This window comes from Motacilla alba, chromosome 8, assembly GCF_015832195.1.
Source record: "Motacilla alba alba isolate MOTALB_02 chromosome 8, Motacilla_alba_V1.0_pri, whole genome shotgun sequence".
NCBI classification, from domain to species: Eukaryota; Metazoa; Chordata; class Aves; order Passeriformes; family Motacillidae; genus Motacilla; species Motacilla alba.
In genome coordinates this window covers 28,834,547-28,846,574 of record NC_052023.1, presented here as the reverse complement: position 1 = coordinate 28,846,574, position 12,028 = coordinate 28,834,547, and the positions used below count along the sequence as shown (strand labels likewise).

The following is a 12,028-nucleotide window of genomic DNA, read 5'->3' as shown; positions in this document are numbered from 1 at the left end:
GATTTGTGCCCAGGCTCTGGAGGGGGGTGGCAGCAGCACAGACTGCCCTTGTTCTTGCTCTGCCAGGAGGGCATTTTGGAAAGACAGCTTGTCCCAGGGCACACGGTCTCAGACAAGGCAGTTGTGCTTTCCCTGCTGGGAAGGAAGAATGTGCCTCAGCCTGGCCTGCCCTTGGCTGCAGGGCAGAGGGTCCTTCCCTGCTCCTGGGGCATGAGCAGGCACGACAGGAGCCGTGCAGAGTCCTGCTCTCCCACACCTCCTTCTCAGGGATTTGTCAAGAGATGAGCAATGTTTTAATATAACAGTAGGAAAGAAAGCTGCTCGTTGAATAACTCATAGGGTGGCTGCCAGCATCCCTCAGTGCCCAGCACAGCCAGCAACGCTCAAAAGGAGCAGCTGTTACAGAAATCAGCTAACTTGGGCACAAATGTACCCCTCCCAGCAAGGGGGGACTCGTGGGTTTGATGTTCAAGGTGAGCGAAGCACCAAATGCAGTGAGATCCCCCTCCAGACTAAACCTCAGGCAGCACCCACAACCCTCTTTCATTACCCCTCCCCCTGCCAAAAGAAGAGGTTTATTAATTTTTAATTGCCTTCAGGAACTGTGCAGTGAATATTGGTGTATTTCCCCAAATGGCTTTTAAATGAACCTCCATTATGAAACTCCATATTATTCCCATGTATTATTTTGACTGGAAGATAGGAACAGTTGGTCTCTGGGCTGACTTTGGCTCTCACTCTTCCACTCTGCAAGAAAGGGGAAAGGGAATCTACAGTATCAAAAGGGAAACATCTTTTTCCAATGTAGCTTTTCAGCTTTATCAAGCTGGGCAGCTCTCCTAGTTCCCATGGCTGGGCCGCACCAACTCCGGGGCTTCTTGCTGCTCCCTCACTTTGATCTGGTTTCCTAAGGGAAAAAGGAACATCTGCCCCCTCCAAGCTTTCCAACCAACTGCCCCATTTTCTGGAAGTGTGAAGACACAGCCCCATGGCAGCCTCTGTGCCAACAGCCTGCTCGGAGCATCCCCTGGGGAAGGGCACTGCAGGGCCAGCACAGAAGCCACCTGCAAGTCAGGACAAAGTGGAGCAAATCCTGTCACTAGACCCAAGGGCTTAAAGCCAGCAGGGCCAGCCACTGAGGCAGGCAGGGGCTGATTGAAGTTCCATGAATTCCTGCCTGCTCCCCGGTGCTGCCGTGGCGCCAGAGGTACAAACCAGCCAGAGACACTCAAGCAGACACAAGGTTTGGCTCCAGTACAGCTCGAGTAGTTTTCTTTTAATCCCAGAGAAGTGAAATGCAACATTTTTCGAGTTGGTAATAACATCCAGAGACAGAAGTCCAAGCCCCCTACTCGGTAAAGTCATTTGTGTTTAAGGCACTCTGCAGAACCAGCTTTCCTCTCTCTCTGATTTTCCCCACACGGCAGCAGAATACCTGGTTTGGTCTGTTCTCCGTAGTGACATTCATCCATCCTGGCTCCTCCCGCCCTCTCCAGGAGCTGGAGACAGCAAATCCAGCGGGAGAAGCGCCAGGAGGCTGGGTCAGTAAACAGGGCCGGGCAGGGGAGGGAGCGCTGGGGCTCCAAGCTTCTGCAGGGAGGGGGCGAGCCCCGGGTGCCCTCCCTGCAGGCACGGCGTGGCTGGGTCCCCTTGCCTCCCCTCCCTCTCAAAAAGGGGATGGGAGCGTGGGGACCCACAAGCTTCCCTCCCCAGAGGTGCTCCCAGCAGCACCCCAGAACGCAGGGGGCTGGGTGTGGGGGAGACCCAGCTGCCCCCGCTGTGCAGCAGAAATGAGCCCCCCCACCCCGACTTCCAGTTGTCAATAAATACCAATAAATAACTTAAATAAATAAATAGATAAATAAATAAATGACCCGAGGCTGGGAAGGAGGGGAAGGGGCACCCAAGGCTCAGGGCACAGGGAGCATGAGGGTGGGCACTTCCATGGGCTGCCCCTCCCTGAGATAACGGGGTGCTGGTGGGGAAGGGGGGCACAGGGAAAGCATCCCGTGGGGTGAAGCCCAGGAGGCTGAGTGCTCATCCAGCTGCAGGGAACGAGCCAAACTCAGACTCCTACATGGGAACTCTCCCCCACACCTTCCCTCCTTCCTTGGAGCACCAACAGCCCCAGAGCTCCATCTCCACCCAGGTGTGAACACGCACCTTTGCCACCATGCAAAATGCCTGCACGTTTCTGTAAACACTGTTTGCATGTGTTTCTTCACAAACAATTTCTGCAAACTTTTTTTTTTCCCCACTTTTTTTTTTTTTTTTAACGGGGAAATGCTCACAAAGACAACCCATGCACCAAACCAAGTGCATCAAATCCAGCTGTCAGAGGAGCAGGAAGGGAAGCCTGGCAGAAGCCTGGAGAGGTGAACACAGGCACAGCCCCAGGGCTCAGCCAACACCTGCCTGCAGGCTGGGGCAGCCCTGGGGCGTCAGGCACACGGCTACAGCCAGGCACGGAGCCTGACCCTGGCACCAGGATGTTGCAGACATTCATGGACAGAAATTCAGCTAGTGCTGGCTCAGTGTCATGGCATCAGCCACGTGCCAAGGCTCAGACTGGCCAGCAAATCCCAAAAGGTGGCAGTGCTGAATTCAACAGCACCCCTGCAGCAGTGTCCCCGCTCTCCCAGGCCCTGGAGCCACGGCGGTGCCACAGCAGCTCCCTGGATTGACAGCAGCATGCAGCCATTTCCCGTGGGTTTTGGGGAGCTGGCTCACACAGCCTCTGGACACAGCATCCTCTCCCAGCAGGAAGCCCACCTTGGAACCACCTGCTTGTTGGGGAGCCCCTTCCTCTGGCCTTTTAGCTCTGATGCTGCCAGAGATGCTTCTGTCCCCCTGGGTCAAAAGTATACACCTGCTTTACTTCAAACCAAAAGGTACTTACCCCTCCTCCCCCAGTCCTTAAGGAAAATTGTATTTCAAGTTTCTAACCCCTCTCCACACACACTTTTTGAGAAACAAAACATCAGTGATGGCCAAAGCTGCCATCGGTCCCACACAAGGACAAAACCACAGTCTCACAAGAGCAGGACATCTTCCCACACCAGCAAGCTCCCTGTGGGAGCTCTGCTGCAGAAAACACAGCAAACCAAAGCTCAAAGCCCTCTCTCCCTCCAAACCTGCCCCCCAGCGAGGCTGCAGCCCCTGCAGAACCCGACACAGGCACGGAAAGCAGCAGGTTCCCAGCCCAGCCTCAGCAGGAGGCGGGCGGGAGGAGCAGGAGCGCCGGCCCCGGCACACGGAATTGGTGTGCCAAGGCGTCCAAAGGAAACGCTCCCAGAGGAAAAATAAATAAAGAACTGGATCAGCAGCAAACACTAGTGAGGGCAATAAATAGCACGGGGATTTCACAGGGATTTTTGGTCTAAGATGCCTCGGGAGCCCCCGTGCTGGCGGGGCCCGGGGTGCAGGGAAGTGTCACCCAGCGCTCCTCCCCAGGCTGTCCTGCCAGCGGGATAGCACATGGACCTTCCCAGCAGGAATGACCTGCATCCCCAGGGCAGCACTACCGCCTCTCAGTGTGAAGAAGGCAGGGCTGTGAGCTGGAGGAGCTGCAGGGCTCGTGCCGGGGAGGACAGAGCAGAGAAAGCAGCAAAAGCTGTAAGCACCTGCCCGGGAGTGATGGAGCACCCGGAGCAGCAGCAGCACAGCCACCGTTTATGCCTCTGCTGCAGCTCCAGGGTGAGATCCCGGGAACTGCCAGCTGCATCCCACAGCACCGAGCTGCCCCACGGAGCCAATGCCAGCCGTCCAGGCAGCAAGGAGTGAGGAGAAAGGCAAGTAAATCCCCCCGTGGCCCGTCCCAAGCACGGCAGCAGCAGGAGGCAGCCCCAGGCAGCACATTCAGCTCCTCCTGCCCAGGCAAGCCCAGGCCTGCCCTGAACAGCCTCCGCTCACATCCCTGCCTCCCACAGGGCTTGGCGAGCTACCACAAAGTGTGCTGGCCCCTGCACTGGTGGCCCAGCCAGCAGCCACCCTGCTCCAGGGGTGGCTGGGGAAGAGGCCTCCACGAGAGCCAGCATTCGCGTGGAAGATGAGCAAGCACCCAGCTTCTAGCAAGGGAGCGGGGTCAGCGGTGAAGCGAAGTGAGCCCAGGGCACCTCCGGGCTGGTTTGGGCACCACACGCACACAGAGCACCCGGGCTGGGAGAACCACACCGCCCCCGTTTCCCACCCGGCTGAGAACCCCTCCTGCTCCCGAAAGAGAAGGGACTCGGGAGGGGAGGCTGAGGAATGCAAAGACTCAGTGCACCTTAAAACAAAAGGACATCTAACCTGCCCTTAGACCTCACCCCGAGACAGAAAAGAGCTATGGCATCTCCTACGCTCACAACTACTCCAAACACACCCAGACGCATGCAAAACGTGTCCCGCTCCCCCCGGGCTGCAGAAAACCCCTCCCGGGCAGCGGCACCGGCTCTGCCCCGTCCCCAGCCCCGCCCGGTCCCACCCCACTGCCGGCCCTCCCGCCCGGTCCCAGCGGGCAGGCGAGGGCTGGGTCATGGATCTGAAATGCATAGGTACGGACACGCAGGGACACGGCAGGGACGCGGCAGGGACACGGGGACCGCAGCAGCCCCCGCTGCCAGCAGGAACAGCCTCCGCCTCTCCCTCCGGCTGGGCGGGAGGCAGCATCTGCCATGGGCACGGTTCAACCACACTCATGCTCCTCGCGCTGCCCTGCAAGGAAAGACGAGTCCTTTGTGTCAGACAGCCTCTGTGCCAGCGGCAAGTACTCCATTCCGCTTCCTGGGAAATCCTCCAGCTCAGCAAACCCTCTTCTGCGCCCTCGTGCCAGCCAGGCTCTCTTTCTGACCGAGCAGGAGCCACGTTTCCAAGCACAACAACAAAGGCAGGAGAACCCGAGAGGTCTGCTTTGGCTCGGCAGCCCTGTTCGTCTGCAGCGGGCTGGGGGCACCCAGGTGCACAGCTGCACGCCCTACTTGGGAGGTATCACCACGATGGGCTGCCCTCGCTTGGGTCTCCACATGAGCACCTGGGCGTCGTTGGCGTTGGGCTTCACTAGTGCGTTGGGCGGGATGGGCTCCATCCTGCTGAGGATCCGCGGCTGCTCCTGCTGAGTCCTGCCCACCAGCCGTGCCCGCTGCCCCAGCAGCTGCATGGGGTCCACCTCAATGTCCACTCGCATCCTCCACTTTATAGTCTGCAAGATGATCTTCTCCTTGGTGGTCGTGTTCATGGCCACGAGCCACGTGGTAAAGCTCTGGTCCCTTTTAATCCTGGTCAGCAGCGGCACGTTGCTGTTGCTCACGGGCACGGCCCACGTCACGCTGGGGTAGAAATTGTCATTCATGCTCACCGAGAACCTGGAGATCTTGTTGGTGGGTCCCACCAGGGTCACGGTTTCTGTGGTGTTTCCATACCAGGGGTAGCTCACCCCGTCCGAATCGCTGATGGCTTTTACTCGTCCTTCTCGCAGGTCGGGCAGCTCCCAGCTCGACCTAGTGGAGAGGAAGAGGAAGATGAGCTGGGAAATGGCAGCAGCAGTGCCCGGTGAGGGATGGGGAAGCCAGCAGCACAGGGACCCTCTGCCTGCCTGCAGCAAACTCTCAGGGACAGCCCTGAAGAACAAATTCAGCTGCGGTTCCTTGAGCACGTCCAGCTCGAGCCTTTGCTCTGCCAGCACAATGCCATTTTAATTAACCTGCAATTAAACTGACTGGGCCAAAACCCACCGCTGAGTGTCTTTGGGGTCACTCTCTCCTCAATCAGCTCCTGTGCTGGAGAACAGCCTTCCCTGTCCCCCAGCTGCAGCACGGTGAGCAGGGCATGGGAACCAGCCCACCAGCAGCTCCCCCCCCCCCGCACAGACCAGCAGGAGGTCTGTGATTTTTACGCCTTAAATACCACGTACAACAATTGAATCCCACAATCAAGCCTGCCGCTGGCACCGTGAAACCCCTGCAATATGGCTGGGGGGGGGGGAGGAATTCAGCCCAAATCTTTGCTGCTGGCCATGCTGCCAACACCGTGTGGCAGTAACACGGGGGCAGCTTTGCAGCAGAGGGGCTGGGGCCACACTTCTGCCATCCCTCCTAGTGACCACCTCCACTCACTGCAACGTCCCCAAGTGCCCCAGGCACACCAATCTGTCGTGATACAAGGATGCAGCACAAGGACCTGCTGCTCCCCCAGCACCCACAGGCCTGTGGCACCAGCAGCAGGAGCCCACCAGCGAGCTGCAGAACAGACCCCTCTGGACATCTCCCCTCTTGCATCACCCCTTTCCAAAGGCAGAAGACACAGCTAGAGAGCCAACAGCTTTGGCCCTCAGCATCCCCAAAGGGATGACCGGCCACCTGCACGCGCAGCCTTGGGAAAGGCTGTTTTCCAGCTGCCCTTCTGCCCAGCACCATAACCTTTCCCTCTTTTAACACAAGCCAAGGGAGGGGCAACTCCCCCAGCACTGCCCGTGCTCCAGCCCCAGTCCCAAAGAATAAACGATGCTTGGTGGGAGACAGTGGCCGCCAAGCCCTCGGAAGGGCGAGGTCCGGGCCAGCGGGATGGTGCGGGAGCAGCTGTGGGGCCCGAGGAGCAGGAACTGTGGGGTCAGGGAGCGTGGCTGGGGTGCCAGAGATGCAGCTCCCAGTGCCAGGGGTGCAGCTCCCAGTGCCGGGGTGCAGCTCCCAGTGCCAGGGGTGCAGCTCCCAGTGCCGGGATGCAGCTCCCAGTGCCAGGGGTGCAGCTCCCAATGCCGGGGGTGCAGCTCCCGGTGCCGGGGCGCAGCTCCCGGTGCCGGGGGCGCAGCTCCCAATGCCGGGATGCAGCTCCCGGTGCCGGGGGCGCAGCTCCCAATGCCGGGATGCAGCTCCCGGTGCCGGGGCGCAGCTCCCAATGCCGGGGGCGCAGCTCCCAATGCCGGGGGCGCAGCTCCCGGTGCCGGGGTGCAGCTCCCAGTGCTGGGATGCAGCTCCCGGTGCCGGGGTGCAGCTCCCAATGCCGGGATGCAGCTCCCGGTGCCAGGGTGCAGCTCCCGGTGCCGGGGTGCAGCTCCCGGTGCCGGGATGCAGCTCCCGGTGCCGGGATGCAGCTCCCGGTGCCGGGGTGCAGCTCCCGGTGCCAGAGATGCAGCTCCCCATGCCAGAGGCGCAGCTCCCGGTGCCAGAGGCGCAGCTCCCAATGCCGGGATGCAGCTCCCGGTGCCGGGGCGCAGCTCCCGGTGCCAGGGTGCAGCTCCCAATGCCGGGGGTGCAGCTCCCAATGCCGGGGGTGCAGCTCCCGGTGCCGGGGGTGCAGCTCCCGGAGCCTGCGGGCGGAGCAGGGCAGGTGCCCGCCCGGGAGCCCCCGCCGCTGGCAGCCCGGGCCCGCCCGGACCCCGCGCCCCCCGAGCCGTGCCGCCGTGCCCGCCCGCGGTGCTCACACGCCCAGGTCGCTGTAGGTGTTGTAGAACTCCATGTGGTTGCAGGCCTGGATCCAGCCCACCACCCAGGTGTGCCGCCGGGCGATGGGCGGCATGAGGACGCGGGCGGAGGCGCGGAAGTAGGGCGTGCGGTACCGCAGCACCACCGGCGAGCTCTCCTCGATGGCCGTGGCCGCCGGCTCGATGGTGGCCGACACGTCCGACACCACGATCTGCTCGCGGCGCACCCGCGCCTTGCAGGCCACGCTCTGCAGGCACCCCATGGCCGCGGCCGAGCCGCCGTCACCGCGGGCCCGGGGGGGCGGCCGGTCCCGCCGCCGCCCGCCCGCCGCGCATCGCCGCCCGCCGCACGGCGCCCGCACCGGCGCCGGCAGGGCGAAGCCGCCGCCGCGTCTCTTCCGGCCCTCGCCGGCCGCCGTACGCCGGCCGCGGCGGGCACGTGCGCGCCGGCGGGCGGGGCGCGCGCGCGTCACGGGCGGAAGCGGAACGGGAAGCGGAAGCGGAAGCGGCGCCGGGGCCGCCCGGTACCGGGGGAAGCGCGGCCGCGCCGCACCCGCCGCGCCCTTGGGGACGCGCCGGGGACACGGCGAGAGCGGGGGCGGCGCGGGGCGGGGGAGAGGGAAGCGGCCCCGGGCAGGGTGACATGCCGGGTCCCGAGCGGGCCTGGCAGCGGGTGACCGGCGCCCGCCGCCCGCCGCCGCCATGCCGAGCCCCCGGAGCAGCCGCGAGCGGCGCGCCGGCAGCGGCGGCCGCCTGGAGTTCCTGTCGCTGAGCCAGCGCGGGCCCGCCGCCCCCGAGAGCCCCTCCCGCCGCAGGGAGCCCGCCGCCGCCGCCGCCCCGCTGCCCGAGGAGGACTGCATGAAGCTGAACCCGTCCTTCGTGGGCATCGCCCTCAGCTCCCTGCTCGCCATCGACCTCTGGGCCTCCAAGCGCCTGGGGGTGTGCGCTGGAGAGGGCTCGGCCTGGGGCAGCGCCCGGCCCCTGATGAAGGTCATCGAGGTGTCGGGGCACGGCATCCCCTGGCTGTTCGGCACCTTCTACGGGCTCTGCCACACTGACAGCTCCGCCGCCAGGGAGGTGCTGCTCAACCTGCTCTTCGGTGAGGCGGGGGCTCGCCCCGGGGCTGGGGAGGGCGGCCCGAGGGACGGGGCAGAGCTGGGTGGGCCGAAGCCCCGAGAGCACCGGCTGATTGTGAGCGACCTGTGCGGGCTCACCCGGCATGCCTGGTGGCAAGGGAGTGACCCCGCAGCTTAAGAGCGTGGCGGCAGCGACAGGAGTCACCTGTCACTGCTGCAACCACGCGCTGGCAAGCTCCCGAGTGCTGAACTCCCGCGGTTACAAAACGCTCTCGGGGCTGGAGCCGCTCCGCTCCCCACGCTTGTCACAGCAGCGCGTTCCAGGTGCAGCTGCCGAGTGTTGAGACACCAGGCCTTTCTCTGAAAAGCTGCTCTGGCACGCAGACGTTCACCCTTGGCTCCCTGCCCCCAGGGCCTTCGTGGATTGTTCTGTACCAGCCAGTGAGGAAACCCGGTTTAAAGCACGACTCTTAATCCTGCGTGGTTTAACACACACAGAGAACAGCCTAGGTATATTTAAGGGGATTAATTTTTGCTTATTGAGAAACTCTAATAGGTCCAGGACACCAGACCTTCTCAGATTCCATATTGTTACTCTTGTATTAAGTTGCAAATAATTGGGATCTCACACTTCAGTTTTGAATTGAAACTCGCTTGGTGGGAAACACAGGCTTGTGCATCTTTCTCATCTAGCAGCACATGGTTAAACTGGAGCCCCACAGCAGAACTGGATGCCGCCAGCCTAACCTTTGCTCCAAGGAGAGCTGTCCCAGCAGCTCAGTGCTCTGGGCAAGAGCCACCCACCTCTCTGGGGATCTGTCCCTGGGTTGGTTGCAGCACCCCTGTGGGGAAGAAGGATTCCCTTGTGTCCAACTTGAATCTCCCAGATCCTGTGCAGAAAGAGAAAAAGCAATTGATCTGGTTTTACATGCAGAAAAAAAAAAAGAAAAGAAAATTTGGTCTTAAATGATTAACCAAAGGAAATGAACTGACATGACCAAAAGATTTGGTGTCCAGAAATGTGTCTTAGGACAAACAGAAGTTGGTCTCTTGCACAACAAGAAGTAGCCCTGGCTACTGTGGGTGCTGTGCTAAGCTGAGCTAACGGGGATGGAGAAAGCACCCTCTGCCCTGCATGAGAAGCTGCTCTTGCCAAACACTGGCTGAACATTTACCACAGGTACTTTGCCTCTTCTGTGGCAACAGCCTTTAGCGCTCAGGGGCAGGCCACCATCACTTATCCTTGATTCATCTCTTGAGAACCAGAGCAGGGTTAACTTTTCCCTGAGCAGCAGGGAGAAGGCAGACCCCAGGAGCCCTGGCAGCCCGCCAGCCCTGAGCATTTCCCGCTGACCTGTGCCAGAGGGGAGTGGGTTGATCATTCACCCAGTCGGTTTGACCCCGGTCAGCAGGGCAGACAGCAGTGCAGAGTCAGCACTGCCAGGAAGGGAGCTCTGGGGACTTAATGCCTCTGCTGCCTTCAGATTAAGGAGCAGATTGGGCCCCGAGTCATGGCGAGATCAGATTCTGCACAGAGACAAGCCCTGGGGTGCAGGCCGGGCAGAGCCCTGTCAGCTGTGGCAGGCCGAGGGGCTGGTGGTGCAGGAGGGGTGTGTGCAGAGGAGCAGAGGTTGAGGATGTGCTCCTTCTGCCGCAGAAGGCCAAGAGCAGCTGTGTGCTGTGCTCTCCCTGCCTGGGTCTTGCAGCCATGGGGAAAAACATCACCTTCAGGCAGCTTTGACAGCCGGTGGCCCTCAGCTGATGGTTCTGCTCTCAGTAACCCCTCTTGCTGTCTCTCCCAGCGTTGCTGCTGGACCTGGTGATGGTGGCGCTGGTGAAGGGGCTCGTCAAGCGGCCGCGGCCCACGCACAACAAGATGGACATGTTCGTCACCATCTCGGTGGACAAGTACTCCTTCCCCTCGGGCCACGCCACCAGGGCCGCTCTCGTCTGCCGCTTCGTCCTGCGCCACCTGGTCCTGGCCGTCCCGCTGCGCGTGCTCGTGGTGCTCTGGGCTCTCATCGTCAGCATCTCCCGGGTCATGCTGGGCAGGCACAACATGACGGACGTGCTCTTTGGGCTGCTGCTGGGCTACGCGCTCTACGGCGTGGTGGAGCACTGCTGGCTGTCCCCGGCCACCGCGCCCGCCCTCTTCGCGCTCTGGAGCCACTGACCGCCCGCTGGCCTCGCCACAAAGCGGGGCCGTGTGCTGCCCTTCTGAGCACGCCCCGGAGGGGATTCTGGTCCTGAAGTGGCATCCTGAACCCCATCAGTCCGGCCAAGACTTCCACATGAGCGGTGCTGCGGGCTCCAGGGCCTGCACTCAGATGTCTGGTGCTGTCCCGCCCTCCTGTCGGCTGTCAGGCAGGGGCTGCGCTGACTGTTCTCTGGTGACCAAAAGCAGTCTCTGCGGAGCCTGGGGAGGGCTCAGCACACCCAGCCGGCAGCTCACTGCTAATACTGTGAATCTGCATGTTCTCGCTGGGCACCTGCAATAGCCCATGGTGTACGTGGTAGCTGTGACTCTGCAGAGGCTCCTCTGCAATCACCCCTGTATCTGTATCCTATAAATACACTGATCATGCTGCTGTCGTGAGCATACCCTGCACAGCCTGCTCTACAACACTTGCCTGGGGGGGACCCACAGGGCTCTTTCCTCAGAGTTAGACAGACCTTTGCCTGCCTAAGCAATCTCTTCCCTATTGCTCTCAATTTAAGTGCTGCACTAAGGCTAGATGTCAAGCACATGGTCCCCAGAGTCATTGGGAAAGAATAGTGGCACTGAAGGGTTGATCATTCAGCGGGTAACAGGGTGAGCAGCTCCCAGCAGCAGCCTGCTGCTGAAGCTCTTGTCCACAGCTTCCCAGTCCCTTTTGCCCTGCACAGGGTTTTCAGTTTCTCAGGGGGTACAACGCATTCACAGCAATTCCTGATTGATAGCATATTCCGGGCTGCAGAGAGAGTCCTGCAGAGCCAGCCCCTTCCCACAGCCCAGAAATACACCCAGCCCCAGGTCTGAGCCTTGCTTGCACCTCCTCCAGCAAGAGGCCCTGGCTCTGCCAACCATGGCCATGGCTCCCTGTGCTCCAGGCAGGCGGGCTTTCCTCCCCTGGCACCACTGGCAGCCTGTTTTTCCCTGAGGGCTGCTGCTCTTTGCAGGAGGGGACCACAAGGAGCCTCTGTAATGAGCTGGGGCCGAGACTGAGCCAGAAAATCATAGAATGCACTTCAGCAGGGACCACAGCCAGGCAGGGGGTGAAGGCTCTAGACTGAGCTCAAATAATCAGCTTCAACAGTGCTCCTGGCATGTGGGTAAAGTGATGGGGCCCAGGTGAGGCTCTTTGTGGTCATTGAGGTCTATTAGTGCACTCAGGCCCTGGCAAGCACCAATTAAGTCATATTAAGACCAGGCAGTGTTTAAGTGTGGAGTGTGTAGGAGCAGCCTGATGGCTGCTGGTATGAGCACCCTTGTCACTGTCACTTGTACAGGAACTGAAATGAAGTGTGTGACGTGACAAGGTTCCCCGGAAGATGAGCCCTGACCTGCCGACAGAGT

General features: G+C 61.2%; 2 protein-coding genes across 2 annotated transcripts; one reads left to right on the top strand and one right to left on the bottom strand.

Annotated features, from left to right (window-relative positions):
- Window positions 1–1,244: 1,244 nt before the first annotated feature.
- Window positions 1,245–7,772, bottom strand: FAM78B (family with sequence similarity 78 member B). Its single transcript, XM_038144241.1, has 2 exons — window positions 7,397–7,772; window positions 1,245–5,477 (listed from the first exon to the last, which is right to left on the bottom strand). Exons 1-2 carry the CDS (start codon window positions 7,657–7,659, stop codon window positions 4,955–4,957), a joined length of 786 nt encoding a protein of 261 aa, XP_038000169.1. The 5' UTR covers window positions 7,660–7,772; the 3' UTR covers window positions 1,245–4,954.
- A 136-nt stretch (window positions 7,773–7,908) lies between these two features.
- Window positions 7,909–11,092, top strand: PLPP6 (phospholipid phosphatase 6). Its single transcript, XM_038144063.1, has 2 exons — window positions 7,909–8,495; window positions 10,275–11,092. Exons 1-2 carry the CDS (start codon window positions 8,099–8,101, stop codon window positions 10,643–10,645), a joined length of 768 nt encoding a protein of 255 aa, XP_037999991.1. The 5' UTR covers window positions 7,909–8,098; the 3' UTR covers window positions 10,646–11,092.
- The last annotated feature ends 936 nt before the right edge of the window (window positions 11,093–12,028 follow it).

Excerpts from the sequence above, each read along its gene's own strand:
- PLPP6 (XM_038144063.1), top strand. The coding sequence starts at position 8,099 with ATGCCGAGCCCCCGGAGCAGCCGCGAGCGGCGCGCCGGCAGCGGCGGC. Across the intron at positions 8,496-10,274 it reads GCTGCTCAACCTGCTCTTCG|CGTTGCTGCTGGACCTGGTG; the intron begins GTGAGGCGGGGG and ends TGTCTCTCCCAG.
- FAM78B (XM_038144241.1), bottom strand. The coding sequence starts at position 7,659 with ATGGGGTGCCTGCAGAGCGTGGCCTGCAAGGCGCGGGTGCGCCGCGAG. Across the intron at positions 5,478-7,396 it reads ACCTACAGCGACCTGGGCGT|GTCGAGCTGGGAGCTGCCCG; the intron begins GTGAGCACCGCG and ends CCTCTCCACTAG.